General features: G+C 32.6%; 1 protein-coding gene and 1 long non-coding RNA gene across 2 annotated transcripts; both read right to left on the bottom strand.

The window, feature by feature from the left end:
- Positions 1-7,180: 7,180 nt before the first annotated feature.
- Positions 7,181-8,508, bottom strand: LOC149493278 (uncharacterized). The gene is made up of 3 exons (XM_089715705.1): positions 8,006-8,508; positions 7,809-7,916; positions 7,181-7,696 (listed from the first exon to the last, which is right to left on the bottom strand). The coding sequence occupies exons 1-3, from the start codon at positions 8,285-8,287 to the stop codon at positions 7,313-7,315; spliced, it is 774 nt and encodes a 257-aa protein (XP_089571831.1). The 5' UTR covers positions 8,288-8,508; the 3' UTR covers positions 7,181-7,312.
- Positions 8,509-13,510: 5,002 nt separating this feature from the next.
- LOC119370611 (uncharacterized) lies at positions 13,511-14,409 on the bottom strand. Its single transcript, XR_016322842.1, has 3 exons — positions 14,327-14,409; positions 14,172-14,246; positions 13,511-13,635 (listed from the first exon to the last, which is right to left on the bottom strand). It is a non-coding gene; the product is annotated as an uncharacterized LOC119370611 (long non-coding RNA).
- Between the last annotated feature and the right edge of the window lie 5,734 nt (positions 14,410-20,143).

Consider the following 20,143-nt stretch of genomic DNA (forward strand, 5'->3'; position numbering starts at 1 on the left):
ATAAATTGTCAATGTACACTTTTTCCTAAGATAAGAGTTCAAGTTACAAAATGAGTAGTCTCTCTCCTTCTTTCTCTTAAAACTTAAAACCTAAATCCTCTCTTCTCTTATTTCATGGAAAGCCACCATTGAGCGTTCACCGCTGGTCACCCTTAAGGTTGCACATGACCCGTTATAACCCCAACCCAGCGAGTTTGAAGATATAATGGATTAGATTGGGCGGGTCATCTTTATATTTTATGGGCTGGGTTGGATCACGGATTCACTAGATTAACCCGCAGAACCGACCCAACCCAGAAATAAATTATGCATTATTTAGTTAAGTTGAATTCATTTACAATTTTGAATATAAATACTAAATTATTTACATATTTAGTAGATATTATAGTTGCTATTGGAGTATATTGTAGTTTAAAACATATTATATAATTATGTTATTAAGTATTTTTAATTTTATTAGTTGTCTTTTTTATTAGGAAATTTAGCTTTTCATTGTTGATTACGATTATGATAATGATAATAATGTCATGTTAAGAAATTTAATTTTAATATTGTCATTGGAATATATTTATAGTTTGTAAAAATTATTGTATAATTAAGTTTTTAAGTGCTATTTAATTTTTTTAGTAATCCTCTTAAAGAGTTGTATTTTATTTAAAAATATTTTTATTACTTTCATTTATTTGACCCGTGGGTTTTCATTAAACTCATACTCAACCTAACCCATTTATGACCCGCGGGTTCGCGCATTTAATGGGTTGAATTGGATCAAAAAAGTCATTGACCTGCATATACGGGTCAGGTACTTTAAATCAATAAATTCGACCCAACCCGATCCACGTGCAGCCCTGGTCACTCCTTTCCTTTTTTTATTTGGTTTTTTGCAAATAATCCTCAGATCTGTTTACAGATCTGCGTTATTGTAGCTCATATATTAGGATTTATTGTTGCCCATACATTGGGATTTTTTCCTCAGATTTAATTTTGAGTTATTATTATCACCATTATGGTGATTTTTTCTAGCGTCTTTTATTATTTGGATAGTTATACAGAAAGAAGTGCAGATCTCTTCTTCCATAAAAGGGAGAAATTTGAAAGTAATCATATCGGACTTGTAGAAAGACCATAGAGTCGAACAGTGGCAATGAATAGCTACCAAATAGAGCAAGCGATCGCCTATAGCACAAATATTATGTTTTGTCAACTCGATCAGATACTTCAAATCAAAATTGTATTTTTTGTTCTTTGTATAAATAGTTTATTATCAAGCTTCCTATACAAAAATATAGAAACATGTTAATCTATATCTCACATCTGTATACAGTTTTCAATTAATGAAATTCTAGTTTGATTTTTCTAAAAAAAAAAGAGTTTTTTTTAAAGGAAAAAAAAAAGAGTTTAAGTTACAAAATAATTTAAATCATATTATTTTAATAGTGCTAATATTCTATTATTTATAATATTTATAGTATTAAAGAGAAAAACGAATTAAATCTTTTGTTAGATAAGAGAACAAATGTTTTAACGTGTGTTCTTGGAAATATTAAGATTGAAAACTTTATTTCACTCAAAAATAATAAAATAATACAAGTAATAAGTATTCTTATTTTAATCAAATCTAACAGTTCGATTAGAAGTTATTGAAATCTAATAGTATAAATAAGTTTCTTTGTAGAAACAAAAATTTCCTATTTTTTATTATAGTTTTAGCCTTGTAATAGATTAATTTATTTTTAGAAAAAAATCACTAACCAAACACGTAAACTACTTAAAAGTAGTTTTTGATCGTTTTACTAAATATACTAAGTATTTATTTTTAAATTGATTTATTAATTAAAAATAAATTTTAAATCAAAAGTTAAAAGTAAGTAACTAAACTAAATAGATTTTAGTAATAATTATCTCTTTTTTTTTCTAAATATATTCATGACCATGTAAAAAACTACATTATCCAAATAAGCTTTAAAAATGTTAATAGATTGTTGTATTTAACCATATATTGTGACAAATTAAGTTACTTTTAACGACCTATTAATCAAACAGTTAAGAGGTGTATTGGATTAAGACTTTAGTAGATTTTAAAAGATTTTAAAATTTCAATTGTATTCAATCTAGATTTTTTTTTGGAATCTATTAAAATCTAGTGGTATTCAATTCAGTCTCTTATAAAATCCATAAAAATTTCATGGTATTCAATTATGACTTTTAAAAGTCCATACAAATTTGATGGTATTCAAAAAATTATTGATTTGGAAGGATTTTATAAAATTATTGATTTCGTTAGATTTTAAGGTGCTAGGTATGAATAAAAAAAATCATTTACAAATACATCCTCCAACTCAAAGATTTCAAAAACGTAACACCCCAGATGCAATGAAAGTCCTATACTCCAAATGTTATGCAAATTATGTAAATAAATGATAAAGATAAGTTTTATAAGTATGTGATCTATTTAAAAGACTAATGAAATGTAAGGAAGTGAAATTTGTAAGGTATTAAAGTAATTTATATGAAAAATTCTAAAACATATAAGGTATGGTAACACAAATATACAAGAAAATCTCCTAAGGAAATTGAATTGAAATGCACCATAATTCTATAAAAATAAAATATAAATCTTAATCTAATTAAGTAAACCAAAAACTATGAATTAAAATATACAAAAAAAAAAGAAAAAGAAAAGAAGAAGCTTAAGTAATAAAAATGTGAAATGACCCAAAAGGGCACCTAGACTATTACTTAACCAAAGTAACTAAAGGGGGTAAGAAGGACAATTTACTCATTTAGGCGGCAGCCCATCTTTTCTACAACAAAGCAAGTGACTCATCTCCAGATTAAGAGAAAGAAGAAACGAGTGTGTGAGTGACTCATTACCGAATTGAAGGAAAGAAGACAAGTATAGGTAACACCACCTCTTCACCTCTTCATTCCCAACGCAGGCTTCTTCCTTTCACTTTTTGCTTTTTACCATTTTAATATTTGCTAAAGTTCATTTAAAAAAAAATATTAAGTATCTACAAGATTATCAAAGGAAAAGTTAAGCTAACAAAAAAACAAGAGAAGAGAAAACAAAAGAAATTAAAAGAAAGATACGGAATTCAAATTCTACCTTTGATTTTCATATTTTTCTAAGTTTAAATCTTTAATTTGATAAATCAAAACTCAAAATTATCTTCTAAACATGTTAGTTGATCAATTAGAATGTTGAAAATTGATTTAGATTGAAAGGAATTGAACATGGAGAAGTTAGAAACTTAAATTTTCGAAACTGTCTCAACGAAACTACTTCAATTCAGCCCCTATGTTTTGTTAAATTAAATATGAAAAAAGCTTTAAATTAATGAAATTTTATAGAGAGCTAGCTTGGGATATTGGAAAGGTTGTGGTAAAAGAAAAAGTCCAGAAGATGAAAGAAAAAGAATTTATAGCTGAGTGAATATAGACTGCTCAGTGTGATACTCTAAAAAGATTTTAGTACTGTGTTTAGGTTATTTGACCATGTAAATGAACTTTAAAAATTATGAAATTTTATAGAGATGTAACCTAAGATGTTAAGAAGGTTTTATTAAAAGAGAAAATCCAAATGAAGAGGGAAAATGAAGATATTAATAAAAGAAAGAAGACTGCTCATTCTGTGAAAGCTGTAAATTCTGGTTCTATAATTGGATTATTTGAACAAATAAATAAACTTTAAAATTCATGAAATTTAATATAGGAGTGCCTTGAGATGTTGGAAATATTATGTAAAAATTTTATAGCAAAAGGATTTTTAAAAATGAAAATATAGTCAAGAGAATGCAAGTGACTCGTATGCTGAAAATTCTAGATCTCCTAATCTTGCACTAAATTGAGCATATTAAAATATAAGTGAATAAACTATGAACATGAGCATATAGTGGATGAACAGAAAGCTTAATGTATGTAATTCTGTCTCCAAAATTTTAGATTCAAATTTAAAGAAAAAAATATCAAAGAACTTTGAATGTCAATAAAGAGCTAGAAACAAAACTAAAAGTGCAATATGTATTTAAATGTGAACATAGGTAGAGGATTACCACAAAACCTTTTCAAAATTATAAGTGATTGAGAGGAATCAAATTCTTGCTTTCAAGGTGAGTTATTGTGTCTAATCCTTCCTTGCTGCCTAAGAACTTTTGATCATATGCATACGGTTATTGGTATTTGAAACCATTTGTTAATTGTGATATTGAGATTGTGAATTGTGAAACTTATTTGGCCTCTAGGCCTATTTGATTGTACCAAGCCATTTATTTAGCCAATATGACAGAATCCCAACTTGATGGGGGTTTCCTTTCCTATAAATAGAACCTTAAGTCTATTGAGTAGATGATCCTTTGTTTTTGGAATAGCAGTCGTTCTTTTAGGTTTTTCTTTTATTTTCTGCGTTTTCTCCATGGTAATGCGTGGCTAAACTTTTATTTTCAGTTAAATGTTGAATTTGAAGTAGAAGTTCTTCTATGATGTGAGATCTTAATTTATTTATTTTCTTCTTTAATTCCATCACTATTTGTCTATTTTTCTGCATATATGAGAAACTCTATCTCCATTGTTATCTTATTCTTTATTCAATGTACCTAGTTGTTCAATTTAATAGGACAACATATAGCTAATCAACAATATTAAATCTATAATTTTTTAGTTGAGTTAATTCAAACAGTAAATAATATAATCTGATCATTACCAGGCTTTTGGATTACATTATGAAAATTTACAATCTAGTTTAAATGAATCTCACTTATAAGGTTTGTTAATTAGGGCAGATTGATTGAATTTAAGGTTTGTTAAATGAATCTTGTTTAATTTAATAATACGGAAAGATTGATTGGCGACGCTTGTTCAAAGATCATACCTTGTCTATTGCTTGGAATTATTGACTTATCTTAAAATCAATGATCAATCGAGAGAATTTTTTACTAAGAATTGCCTTTGACTGAATTCATGTCCTATTGATTTAAACCCATTTCTTTTATTATACTCTTTACTTATTTTAATTTCTCTTCGTTTTTAATTTATTCTCTATCAACACCACCACCCCTCTTTTATTTTTATTATTCAATTTTCTATTCTACAAAAAGAATTTATCAAAACTAATCTCTAAGGTTCGACCCTTCCCACCCTATCTATAAATAATTTAGATTATGAATAGTAGAAATTATTTTTGGTGGCTTCGACAACCGTTAGAATGATTGTCAATTGGTGACAAAAAACTATGTAGGTGCATGAAGCTATTTTAATGTAAATTTCTTAGTTAAGTTGTGAATTTGGATTTTTTGAATTGGAATGCATATGTATATGGAGTTTGCATATATGTTGAGTTCTTAGGAAGTCAAATAAAAATTTATTATAGCTTCTATTTTTGTTTCACTTGAGGATAAACAAGTATTTAAGTGTGAAGGAATTGATGTTACTTTCTTTGTACAGGTGTTTTTAGTCTTTTTTTTTTTTTTTATTCTTAGTTTTTCTATTTTACTTAGTTTAGTTTATTTAATTGTATTTTGTGATTTCAAGTCAAAGAATGTTGGAATATGACTAATTTTGGTTTAAACAGTTGTTAATTGTTATTGATGTAAGATAGGTGTGTTAAAGATTTGCATTTGGGAAGATTTTAACCTCAACATAACTTGCCTAAGACAACACAATCGTGTAGAATGAGATAGCTTCCAGAGAGCTACACGACCTATAACACATATGTGTTGAGGTCATGTTGAAATAACACGACATCAGGTCATCAAGTCAGAAGGTCAATAAGGACGGGTCATCAAACAACATGTCCATGTCAAGCCCAGAGTTTCGATTTGTCTTCTCTCACTATCAGGTCGACACGTTCGTGTCAAAAGTTTGTATGATATTCTGAGATTTTCTGTTAGAGAAGGTAGTGGAAACGCGGTTTGTTTTCAAATTTTGAATTTTTTTTTTTTTTTTTTTGGAGCACTATAAGGAAGGAAAAGATAGAGAACGAAAGGGGGCTAAACTTAGATATTCTTTGATCATAAACTGGAGAGTATTTTAGAAAGACAAGTTCCTTTATTATTTTGTTTTGGTATTGTAAGAAAGATTAGTTCTCCTTACTTCTGGATCAGGAGGTTTAAGGTATTATTTTAAGGGGCTTTTTGATTCAATTGCTTTGGTATTTTATTTAAATAATTGGAATGAATAATATTTTAAAATCTAATGTAAGTTGCTTCGTTAAATTTCTTTGCATAGAACTAAGTTTCTTATTGTAGGTGGTGTATGATGTTTCTAGTTGATTGATTGGTTGATAGTATTTGTTGTTTTATCTTTAATTAAATCATTTGATTTATTGAATTAAGGATGATTGTGTCCAGCTTTGAGTTAAATTATTAATTGAGGTATTAATATGGATGAGGATTATGTGGTTTAATTAATTGAGGCTAGAGTGTGAATGTTATCAACTAGACATCTTAATAAAGAAAGCAGTGATTTGATTTTAAATTGAACTATAAGTTTAGAATATAACTTTTTGAATTTCGGATTAAATTTATTACAAAATGGTGGACGGTCATTTATTAGCAATTACTTAAACTAATTATGAAAACTAATAAGTGAAATACAAATACCTCTATGAAGTTTTTATTCTTGATAAACACCAAAAATGGTTATTTGATGTCTTACTGGCCTTTTATTTGTGATTTTAAACTGTTGGGTTAACTTTTCTCACGAACGATCACTACAAAAAAAAAGCTATTTTGCGACCGAAAAATCGGTCGCAAAATTGCGTATATCGGTCGCAAATTGATCTTTGCGACCGATATGCGACCGAAAATTTTCGGTCGCAAAATACCTGGTCGCAAATAATATTTGCGACCGATTATTTAATCGGTCGCAATTTTGCGACCGATATAGTCGCCAATTTGGTCGCAGAAAAATCGGTCGCAAATTTTCAAATCGGTCGCAAAATATTAATTTAAAATTGTAATTTTCGGTATCAAATCGGTCGCAAATCGGTCGCAAAATGAAAAAAAAATAAAAAAAATTAAATATTATTATGAAACCAAAATTTTTCCGTACCTGTGAAAATTGACATATATACATATATATCACACACGCAATTCAAGAACAATGTAAAAATGTAATTTTTATTGTACTGAACAAATTAAAATATCAAAATACAAATAAAAAACTAAAAAGGTCCAAAATCAAATCTATGCTGCTGCTCATCTGCAGGATCCGATGTCGGATCGCCGGGAGGAGTAGCTGCTGGATGTGATGTAGCGCCAGGAGGGGTGACCAAGCTATCGGCTGCAGCATCGGGATCAGGAGCCGGTAGTGGCTACTGCTGAGACGTCGAAACACGTCGGTCTGTAGCAAGCGCAGGATCAGAGGAAGAAGTACCAGCACGGGGCTCACCAAACAGCCGCATCACATGCGCTCTAAGCTCTGCAATCTGTCTCTGCTGATCAGCAAGCTGAGCCCGTATATCATCATCATACTGTGAGTCAGTGTGCTCCGGCTGTCGTGCTGCACTAGCTGTAGAAGCGTGAGCTGCTGAGCCGCAATAAAACTGTGATGCCTGAGACCCGATGCCGTATACTTTCCTCTTCTTCTCGCCCCCTACAGCCTCGAGATAAAGCGCTACCTCGTCAATTCTTGACTCAGCTTCGGATTCATCGGTCTGAGAAGTAACAATACACTCCCGAGCTGTAGTATAGTTCTCCTGAAAATAAAAAATTAATTAATCAATGCAATTGCAAGCTTTATTATATTGGACTTTGTACATCTTCGCAATGAGTAGAAGGCAAATGTAAATATTATTCATTGTTACTTACATTGACGCTGACCGAACGTCTGTCTACAAACGTATTCAGATCGTGGTCCTTAGTGTGAGTGTATGTAAACACCTCAATCGGTGTGGGCTCACGACATAATTTTTCAGCCTGTAATGAATTTTTATGCATGATATATTAATATATATAGTGTCCTTTCATTAAACATCAGTTTCATGTAAAGGGACTAGTACACTTACTAATAATCGAGCTGTCTCTATAGCAGATATAGATCCACCTGTGTGTCTAGAAGGTCCTGCTCCATCACCGCCAGTCTCACTGCGCCTGTTTTGTGCAAATATCTCCCGCTTTCTCTTGAAGGCAGGATCCTCCCAAGCCTTTTGCCAGCTCTCCCATATCTCCTGAGACACACACTGCTGCTTCTTACCGCTTTTTCTCATCCTATAGGTGAAGTCAGCATATCGATCGGCGCATATCTTCTCCCAGGCTACTTTCAGCATAGCCGAATGGCCTCGTCCCATATGAAATGTTTTTGCAAAAAATTAAATATAGCGTTTCAACACTAAGGATGTATCCTGAATTGTAAACATTCAATGATGATAGAACTTAAACCAAAGAGTACCTGAAACTCCTCCCAATAAAGTCTCTCGCCTCTTGTGGTACGGCATCCCATGTGTATCCTTCTTTATGCAGCTGGAGCTTGATTATCCTCAAAATTTGCCTCGCTGCTCGAGAAGATGGATATATGCTAAAAAAAAAAAACAGAAGTGAAATATAATTACACGAAAGCATCACAATGTGAACAAAATATGCTTGCGGAAAAATTGAATAAGTACTTATTGTCCCGCTACCAAACTGAGGGTGATACGTGGATCTGATGAAGCTGCAAAAGAAGTGACAAATGTTATAAATTTTTAGATAATTAATATATAATTAAAATGACAGTTATGACATTTATGATTACCTTGCACAGTAGGTGACTGTGCAGCTGGTGGAGTCTGTACTGGTCCAGAAACGGGGGTAGAAGAGGAAGGAGCAGAAGGCTGTGATGGCGGCAGTACTGGACGCTGAGTAGAGGATGAAGCCCCAGACGTACCTGAAGAAGGATGTGATGGCGGCAGTACTGGTCGCTGAGCAGATGACGAAGCACCAGACGTACCTGACGAAGGATGAGGGATCGACCCTCCTCGTCCACGGGCACTGCGTCCAAGGCCACGTCCTCCACGCGAACCACTGCCGGACGCGTCAGAATCAAACGCTCTGCCTCTAGCCATCTGTACTGCAGATATCAGAACCTAGAAAAAATGAATTTATACAATTATATGAATTGTTGAACATGTCGTAAATATGAGTAAAGAAAGTTAGTACCGTTGATTTTCTTCATTAATAATATTAATTAGATATACATTTACGAATTTGTAATAGTAAAATTGCTCTAAGTTTTAAGTGTCTTCAATATCATCTGCTTCCTCCTCCTCTTCATCAGCTTCCTCTTCTTCATATTCGTCTTCTGAGGTACCCATGATGATTTGATCTTCTTCCTCTTCATCATCCGATGCTCCTATTTCAACATAAGATCGGCTTTCATCATCCAATCTATCTGTTAAATCTTCAACAACTTGCATCGGTTGCGTTTCAACCCTAACTTCTTGAAATGGCTCCGATACTGCGAGTGAAGCAGATTGTTTGGTTTCAAGTGCAAGAACAACTGATCTAGCCTTGATTTTACACACTGCCATCCAATCGCATCGGTCTCGTTTAAACGATGGATATGGGACATAGTACACCTGTGCAGCTTGCATTGCCAACACAAAAGGTTCATACTTTGTATATCTTCTTCTTTGATTAATATCTACCAGATTATACTTAGGATGAACCTTCGTGCCAATGTTTGGCGTAGGATCAAACCAATCACATTTGAATAAGATTGTGCACTTCATTGGTAGGCCTGGATATTCTAACTCCAAAACCTCAACCAATTTCCCATAAAAATCGTTTGACACATCACTGTAGTTCGATCCCTTTATGCACACACCGCTGTTCATTGTCTTTCTGCTTCTCCCATAACCCTCAGTGTGAAACTTGTAACCGTTTACAAAGTAGCCAGAGTAGGCATTAGCAACCGGTAATGGCCCCTTTGCCAGATCCGTAATAAATCTGTTACGAATATCGCTTTCCGAGCTTCGAGCCTATGGGAAATAGTAATGACATGAGGCAGATTTAATAAATGTACATTCCGTGTTGTGTACATTGAAAGTAACTTACATAATATTTGAACCATTCTGCAAATTTCGTGTCCAGCTTTGCATCAACTGCAGTATCAGGCAAATTGGGATTTTGAAGCCGCAAAAGATTGATATATTTCCTATTTATCAACGAACCAAATTAGCATAAGTATGATTTAACAACGGCCCACATCAATTTTAGACTATTTACATTATGTATACTTACTGTACATATGGTGTGATCTCTTCACAATTCAATAAAATATAGGTTTGAGCCGCTTGTATCTCTGCATCAGTCAATCGTCTTTTTTTTTATTTACCAATCGTACGCCCAGGATAGGTGAAAATTTTTATATTTCCTTCAAACTCAGATTGTACGCGATCTCCTCCGTCATCATTACGTGGCACTCTCCGATGCTTGGTGAAAACATGTTGGTCAAAGTAGTGTGAACAGAATGTGGAAGCTTCTTCCACCAAATATGCATTGCAAATGGATCCCTCGACCTTTGCCTTATTGCACTCATTTTTTTTAATTTTCTGCAGGTGTCTGTCATTGTACAATTTAAATATGTAAGTATAAGTTCAAATAAATGATGTAATCATTAGAATGAGATGTTCTTGAATCACCTCTCAAATGGATACATCCATCGATATTGTACCGATCCTGCTAAACGACATTCATAGGGCAAATGAACCGGCAGATGTTCCATAGAATCAAAGAAGCCGGGTGGAAAAAATCGCTCCAACTTGCACATCACTACTGGGATTTCTCGCGCTAATTGGTCCATATCATCGCATCGGATAACAGTCATTGTCAATTCCTTGAAAAAGAGACTCAATTCTGTAATTGCTTCCCAAATTTTTCCTGGTAATATATCCCGGAATGCCACAGGGATCAATCTTTGCATGAAAACATGGCAATCATGGCTTTTCATACCAAACAATCTGTGCTTCCTCATGTCCACACATCTACCCATATTTGAACAGTAGCCATCTGGAAACCTTAATGATCGTAGCCATTCGCACAATAATTGCCTTTGGGGTTTATCTAAACAATAACATGCCTTTGGAAACTTACCAGTAAGTACAGATTGCTCGAGTTCTGGTCGACGACAAATTTCCTTCATGTCTGCTCTAGCTTTTGCATTATCCTTGGTTTTCCCTTCAATGTTCATGACAGTGTTGAACAGATTTTCAAACACATTTTTTTCTATGTGCATGACATCAAGGTTATGACGGATAAGAAGTGAACTCCAGTATGGCAAATCCCAGAAGATGCTTCGCTTTTTCCACCCGCTATTCCTGCCAATTCTTGTATTTACCTCATCTGCACCTAACTCTGTAACTTTCATAAGCCCCAGATCTTCAATTTCTTATAATATTTCAACTCCTGACTTCACAGGTGGAGGGGGTTCAACAATAGTCGTGTTCTTTCTAAAGCATTGTCGATTTCTCCTCCAAGGGTGAGATTCTGGTAAGAATTTGCGATGACAATCAAACCAACATTGTTTACCTCCATTCTTTAGTGTAAATGCATTTGTGTTTTCCATGCAATGAGGACATGCCAATTTGCCAGCCGTACTCCACCCAGATAACATTCCAAATGCTGGAAAATCACTGATGGTCCAAAGCAAAGCAGCTCGCATTATGAAATTCTGATTGGTCGAAATATCGAATGTTTCAACCCCATATTCCCATAAATAATTAAGTTCGGCAATCAAAAGTTGCAGAAACACATCAATTTTATGTTTTGGATTAGTAGGGCCAGGAACAATAACACACAAAAACATATATTCATCTTTCATACACATTGACGGTGGTAGATTATATGGTGTCACAATGACAGGCCATGATGAATATTGTTGTCCTGATTGGCCAAACGGCTGAAACCCATCAGTACAGAGCCCCAATCTCACATTTCTCATATCAGCAGCAAACACAGGATGAATGTTATCAAAATGTTTCCACGCTTCAGAGTCTGACGGATGAGTCATTATACCATCATCATATTCATGCAAAGCATCCCATGTCATGTGTTCAGCTGTCGCCTTAGATGCATATAACCTTTGAAGGCGAGGAACAAGAGGGAAATAATACATCTTCTTGAAAGCCTTCTCTCTTTGTACTCTACCAGTCCCTTGACCCCGCCGTTGATATCTTGAAAGATTACAAAACTTGCATTCTCTGAATTCGGAGTCAACACCCCAGAATATCATACAATTATTACGACAGCAATCAATCTTTTCTACCGGTAGTCCTAATCCCCGAACTAATTTTTTTGTCCGATAAAAATTATCAACCATTGAATGGCCTTCAGGCAACATTTCCTTTGCTAACTGCACAAAATCATCGTAACACCTTTCTGAAAAATGGTGCTCCGCTTTCATGTGTAGTAATCGTGCAACAACAGACAGAACTGAATGATTCTTGCATCCAGGCCACAGTTCACTGTTAGCTGCACTTAGCATGTCAAACAATTGTTGTGCTGCAACGTTTGGCGATTCCTCCATATTATCCCAATCACATTGTACTCTACTCGCATCGATCACCATATCATTGCATTGATTACCATACAGAAATTGATAAGGCTGAACTTCTAAACTTACCGGAATGGAGTGCCCTGACCCACTGGCAACTCGAGCTTCACCATGATGTATCCATTCGTAATAATTTTCCACGAACCCATTTTTGCACAAATGAAGTTTCACTGTATCGATGTCTAAGAAGACTCGATTTCGACACTTGTTGTGATTACATGGACACCTCAACTTATTACCATCCATAAAACTGGGATTACCAACTGCAAACTGTATAAACGCCTCTAATCCTTGCAGGAACTCTTGTCGTAATATCCCATTGACCTCGAACCTCCAGTACATCCAATCTCGATTATTTCGCATTTTTTTTACCTAATTAACAATGTGTTTATGAAGGGTGAATTATATGTAATTGCATTAGTCTAAAACATCCTTAAAACATGCCACTAATGTAATGTTCAATTTACGCTTATAACTAACTAAAGTTATTTCTATAATAAGGGTACCTATATATAAATGCAAAATCACTAAGTTCATTTATTCACTAAGTTCATTTATTACCTTTACCCTAATAAAGGTAAGTATACGATTCCACATATTGAATTTTTTTGCTAAAAATTCGGCAGCACTTCGGCACAACTCAATCAAATTTCAAATGTAAAAACACTTCAATATCCACTCCTATATCATACCAACATTCTCCAAAAGCAAAATGGCCACTACTAGGCCTCCAACCAAACCAAACGCATCATTCATTAAAAAAAAAAATTTAAGAATAATAACAACAATAATAAAAATAAAGCATTATTTCATAATAATATCCAAAATAACTAATTTAAATCATTTAAAACCCTTCAATCCATGAATAGCATTATTTTTTTCACATGCACAACAATATTTTGCTGTCATATATGAATACATTACAATCCGCTGTGCTCTCATGGACACATTTCAGAAACAGTGATTACCTTTAATTTAATTTCCAAGCTATTCAAACTGTAAAGAGGCCTCCTTTACTGTAGTTATTTTTGAGTTTATAATGCTTTCACCTTCAAGGATAATCCAGTCCTTTGTTGGAATAACTTCACCTATCAAGTAAGGCTCTGACTGCAAATTGGAATTGCAAACAAATAATTAGTTGCCTTGGAGAAGCTGAGTCATAATAAGCTACACATTTTGAAGTATTCCAAATAGAAAGAGGAAGAGGAGCTTCAAAATGGAAACCTATATATATATATATATATATATATATATATATATATATATATATATATATATATATAATGCAATTAGAGAATTTTCATGATCATGTTATTGAAGTACTTATTCGTCTTTGAAGTAATGAACTTCAATTCTGCTTTTCATTTCCTTTTTCCCTATATATATATATATATAGTATTCAATATTATGGCCAGCACACTGCACATATGCATAGGCTGCATAATTCACAACTGCAGGCTAACTTTTCTCAAAGAGAAAGGAGAATATATTCTAGCCTGGTAAACAAGAAAAAGAGTAGTCTGTAAGAATGTACAGCTTGTCTGTAGTAGCATACAATTCTGTCTACAAAAACTGAAATCATCTTCTTTTATAGTTGTGAAAAGGTATCGAATTAGTTGGCACTTTAGTCTTTTGAAATTCACCTGCAAAAATTTCACAATCTTGACACGACCAATTCCCCTTATAGAGACTAATGCTCCAACAGCTAGACGCTCAACCTGCAGAGCACTAAAACCAAATTTAGTTTGAAGAAGCATATAACTTTAAGTTTTGATCTAAAAATTTCAAAGAGCCTTACATTTTCTATGATAACCAAACAGCCATATCTGGCTGCAAAAGATGCTTCAGTTCCTGAGCTGCTAATAAGGTCCAACACAAAGTGCACAAAATGCACAAGCTGCCATAATTAGCAATTTACTAATGCAATAATAGAGCTTAATGATCAATTATTTAATAATTGCTAGTTAATTTTCAGTACTTATGTAATAGAACTTATCTTTCTTAATTAATTTCTTTCTATTTCTCTACCTTAATCAATTTCTAGGTTTTTATCATCATTAGCAGTACTGTACTTATGATGATGGTCATGAACATGTAGTAGTGCTTTTCTAACTTATGGATTGGATCTACTACAATTAGGATTGAAAGGATGGGAGGGAGGGATTTTATATATACACACAAACACACTCTTTTGAGATGCTATTTTATGTAAGACCAACATGATTTAAAAGAAAAAAAAATTAAACAGAAAGAACTAAAAATATATTAATTAGGAAGCAGTTTACGTTGAATATAAATAATATTAATGTCCGTTTTGCACAATTCATATATTTCCCCACATTCATACATTTACGTAAATTAAAAATATATAATTGATAATAACAAAATTTTTAATAAAAAAATTACTGCCATCGCTTTTTTATTTTCTTTAAGAATAGCTGCTAGGAGGCCTTTAAATTTGTATTGTAAAGCTTTGGTGACATAATTTCCAATTCAAATGGGCTCAAATTGCAGACATATCTTTGTTCATCTTATCATTAATTTTGATTGAACAATAGACAAATACAGGCTCATCCAATTTAAATTGCTATGCATTATTGTTTCTATGAAATAGACTATTCTTAAATTGTTATGGAAACAGTTTTAACAGGTACATAAAAGGTTATTGCCTTATAGGGACAGTTATCAATTATAGAATAAGAGGTAACCTAATAAAGCGACATGGCAAAATATAAGGAACAGCTAAACAATTAGAAAAAAAAAAGTGTTGAAATATGAAAGAAACAAACAATTACGAAGAAAAATATGACCAATGTAGCTGGAAATCATTAGCTCAATGAGAATTGATTATGATGCTCAACAGACTAGTTTCAATGAAACAATAAGATGCAATAAACTAAATAACGTTACAAATATACAAATAATTATGCCCAAATACAAATAAATCGCAAAAAAAAAAATTCAAAAAATTTGAAACACAAATCGCAAAATACCTCAAGAAGACGGGTAGAGTGATCGGAGGGGCTGGAGCGGCGTCACGAGGGGCTGCAGCGGCGTCAGGCGGGCTGGAGCGGCGTTAGGAGCGGCTGGAGCGGCCTGCGAACAGAGGAGAGGAGAGGAGGAGGAGAAGAAAGAAAGAAGAAGAAAGAAGAAGGAGGGCGTTTAAAGCCCTAAAATTTGCGACCGACAGTCGGTCGCAAATTCTATTAATATCGGTCGCAATTTTTTACCCTGCGACGTCGTTTTACTTTCGTGTCATTTTGCGACTGATTTGCGACTACCACAGTCGGTCGCAATAAGTCGGTCTCAAATATGTCGCATATCGATCGCAAAATTTATTCCCAATTTTGAACCGCGAAATTTTGCGATGGAATAACCCTAAGTCGCAAATCGGTCGCAAAATCGGTCGCAAATCCGTCACATAGTAGTCGCAAACTGAGAAACAAAATCGCGGGAATTGTTACCGCTAAAATTTGCGACTGTTTATTCTTGTGTAGCAAATCAGTCGCAAATTTGCGACCGATACTTGTCGGTCGCAAATTTCGGTCGCAAATTAGCGTTTTTTTTGTAGTGGATAAACTAGTTTAGAGTGTTTAGGATTCTTTTTAATTTCAATTTGTACCAAATTAATTAATTTAAAATTTTGCAAATATTGCTTCCTTGAGAGACAACCTTGATTTACTCACTCGATATTATAATAACCTTGTATATATGCATGTATCGTCCAATTCCTTAACGACGATGGGAGTTTATTTTGTCTGTTTTAGGTTTCTGGAAGTGGTGTTTGGAGTTTTAAAAACAAAATGAAAAGGAATATTCTTCATCAACGGCAACATGATCGTGTTATTTTAACACAAGTCAAATTCTTAGGAACACGAATGTGTTGATGGGTCATGTAGGCTCCTGACTCTTTTAAAGATTTTCTTCAATTTAGGCCAACACATCTGTGTCGAGTTACTTTACCAAACTCACGTTTCAAATTCCAACTCAACAAACCTTTTTTTTTCGTCTACCTTATATCTCTTCTATTCTTCTCTTCTCTCTCTCAAAGTCGATAGCCGCTTAAGATTTTCTATAATTTGAAGACTTTAAATCATGCCTAGAATCAAGCAATTAGTGAACATAAAGGTTGAAACTAAGGGAGCTTCATCCTCAAACCCTAGAGTGGATTTTACCGAGCTAAAAAAGTTACTTTGATCTTTCTCCTAGGAGATTTATGCATGATAGATACATAGATGATAAATTTATGGGCACTTTGCAAATTGAAGATGACTACATGTGATTTATTAATTTGGTCGTGCTATCAAAAATTGTAAAAATGAATTCCTAGGATTTAAGGAATTTATTCTTATATTTCTCTCTACCTTAGGAATAGAAAAGAGACAAGTTTCTAAGGAGAACTATAGAAAAAATGACTTTTACTTTGTGGAAAATGCTTATAGTTTGACTATTAAAAAGCTAAATTATATATTTTGATTTCCAAACAATGGGGTTGATGACATTTTTGCGAATTTCAATGCTCATGCATTTCGGGGAAGCATAATAATTATACTCACTCAACTTTATCATCCCAGTAAGCGTAAGGCATTTAAAATTAGAAATCTAGTCATTTGGTATGTCCATAGACTTTTAACATATACCATATTTGGGCGTGGAGATAGGAATAATGTAGTTTCTCATCCTAAGTAATTTATTATCTATTGCATGATGAGGATCATTAAGGTGAACTTTCGGTTGTGGATAGGTGAACACTTGTTTGTTATTGCTACTAGAAAGAAAAGCTTGATCTGTGATGGAGGAATAGTTACCGTTATTGCTCAAGTAGTAGCTAGGTTTAAACCGCAAGTATGATCAAGTTAATATAATTCTTAAAGCAACTTAAAACTTCAAACTTATGTGAAATCAAATAGACATAATCAAAGCGTGTATAGTCATCTATAAAGCTAATGAAATAGTAGGCACCTTGCCTAGCCTTCACATCCATTTGACCACAAATATCAGAATGAACTAATTGCAATTATATGGTGGCTCCAGTTCCTTTTCCAAATGGTTTCCTGGCAGTTTTTTCGCTAGACAATATTCACAGGTAGACATTTTCACCTTGAAAACCTACTTCTGTTAAACAATCCATTCTTTATTGACAATATGTTCATACATTCAAATCGATCATTTTCATAATTTTGTGAATTTATAGAAAAGGAAAAAACTAACATTGGAAATTGCACTTTGAACAACATTCAAAATAAATTATTCAAAATAAAACAAGAACCATAAAACATTATTTCCAAATATAAACATACTGAATTACCATGAAAATACCAATTGAAATCCAATCTAAGTAAAATAATAACTAAAATCAAATTCCGTCGAATTTCTGAAGCATATAAGACTTCATGTAGGATCAAGGTCAATCCTTCATAAAAAATTAATTTGCATGTACTAATTCCTTTGACTCCAATACGTGCATTGTTTCCCACATAAATCTATTGTGTCCTAATGAATAAGCGACAAAAATCAACAAAGACTTCATGATCATTCATCACATGTTATGTTGCTCCTTAGTCTTCAAATCACAAAAAATGATATTCTGTTAAGAAAATAGAACTAGCAACGAAAATTTCACTCAAATATGAGTAAACAGGTTGTATTTCTTTAGCCACGGTGCTGTCTTTATCATTCATACAAAACATGAGATAATATTAACACTTCAATGTTGTAAAATAATAATAATAATAATAATAATAATAATAATAATAATAAAGATAATAACAATCATTCCAACCAAGTCACAAAAAAACTATGAATAGAATAAATTTAATGGTCATATTTCGAAAGAAAAATGAGTATTACATTCACAAAGAATGCATTATTCAACGGCTACTAACTAACCAACATAAAACATCCCATAATCCAAAGTGGTTAGAAAGTTTGGAATAAATAACAAATTTAAAGAAAAGCAATACCTAAAAATAATATAAATGTTCCTAACTCAAAAAATCTTGAATCTAACGAGAAAGGAATCCTCAAATTCCTAGGTGTAAGTGGTTATTTATCACAGATAACATTTATATCCTAGTGTTTGGACAAACGAACCTCTTTTAAATTCTTTAAAAGAAAATTTTATTTAATTTTACTAATTTAAATCCTCTAACTTTATCTTCCCAGACAGGAAATGAATTGACAGTTTTAGCATAAAACTGCTTTGAATTTACAGATTCATCTCATTTAAATTACTCTTTTTTACCTTTAATTTGCCAATGTGAGTTGTTCGCATTATTGTTATATTAATGCTTTTCTATTAATAGAATATTTTTAATTATTTGAATACTTGCAATGTTGCAGCAAATTAGTATGGAAGAGATTTGACCAAATTACCCTTTGGATGCTTATTAAACAGAAAGAGAAAAAAAAAAAAAAAAGATTTTCTTTTGATTACAATTACATGATTTTGCCTGGACATTCAAAGAACAAGACCATACAAATGATTTAATAATGACATTGACCTTAGAAGTTGTTAACCACATACTAATTACTTATTAGCCCAAACATAATAATTAGCTAAAGAATATAATTAATATATATTTCCAAAGTTGAGACTTTGATTGGTGGATTTCGTTTTTGGTGTTTGCATGATCTCATGGAGGGAGTAAATAAGTGCCGTGATTCTTAAGCAAAAGCCTTTAGGTCCAATGACCATTATCCACTAATTATAAGTATTTTATTTGATTTCTTTGTAATTTTCTTTTGCCGACACTTAGTTATTATCTTAAGACTAAGGTTACGATTTCTGTGTAAAACCTAACTTTTAACTCATTTTCCATTAGAGCAACTAATTTTTTTCTTCCTTCTTTTTTGAAATAAAGTAATTATATTAATAAAACATAGAAAAAAACTTAGCATTTGAAGTCCATCTAAACCCGATCATCAGGTCGACTCCTACACCCGACCTAGGACTAAAAAAAAGATGTCTTTGCTTAGTCATTGTCTCATATTAATGGAGAGGCTTGTAGGAGATCAAAGGATTTTCTGATTTTTGGAACGTGACGTGCACGTGCGATACCATATGTGTACGTCACAAAATGGAGACAAGGTGGGTTTTCCATGATCATAATTTGGCCCTAATCCTACCTTTTGAACTATCTTTAAAATACTGTTATTTCCCTTTGGAATTATGAGTTTTGACTTCTTGGTGAAAATTTGTATTGCGTAGCGGACTCAAATTTTCCAAAAGAAATTCCACAACTCTCCATAATCTTTAACTTGGGTGGAAGCAAAGTATATTACTATTTAAAGGTAAATTACTATTTAGTCCTAGGATTATATAATTTCATATTATTATTTTACAAATTTACCGATTAGTCCGTAAAGTTTAAACACGTTAAACTTATGTTATCTAAAAAGTTTATCTTAGAGATCACATACTCTATAATATTTGACTATTTAAACATTTTCATTTAGTGAAGTGTAATGTTATTATTTAGCTTTTCACGTTTACTATTTAATTATTATTTAATATATCAATTAACGACAAAAATAACACTTTTTAAATTGAAGATTCAACTCAAAATTTAGGAATTGGTCAATATATTTGCTTAAAAAGATTAAATTTTAATTG

Source organism: Jatropha curcas, chromosome 10, assembly GCF_041381405.1.
Source record: "Jatropha curcas cultivar XTBG-Jc1 chromosome 10, XTBG_Jcur_1.0, whole genome shotgun sequence".
NCBI lineage: Eukaryota > Viridiplantae > Streptophyta > Magnoliopsida > Malpighiales > Euphorbiaceae > Jatropha > Jatropha curcas.

Excerpts from the sequence above, each read along its gene's own strand:
- LOC149493278 (XM_089715705.1), bottom strand. The coding sequence starts at position 8,287 with ATGGGACGAGGCCATTCGGCTATGCTGAAAGTAGCCTGGGAGAAGATA. Across the intron at positions 7,917-8,005 it reads TAGAGACAGCTCGATTATTA|GCTGAAAAATTATGTCGTGA; the intron begins GTAAGTGTACTA and ends AATTCATTACAG. Across the intron at positions 7,697-7,808 it reads GACGTTCGGTCAGCGTCAAT|GAGAACTATACTACAGCTCG; the intron begins GTAAGTAACAAT and ends TTTTATTTTCAG.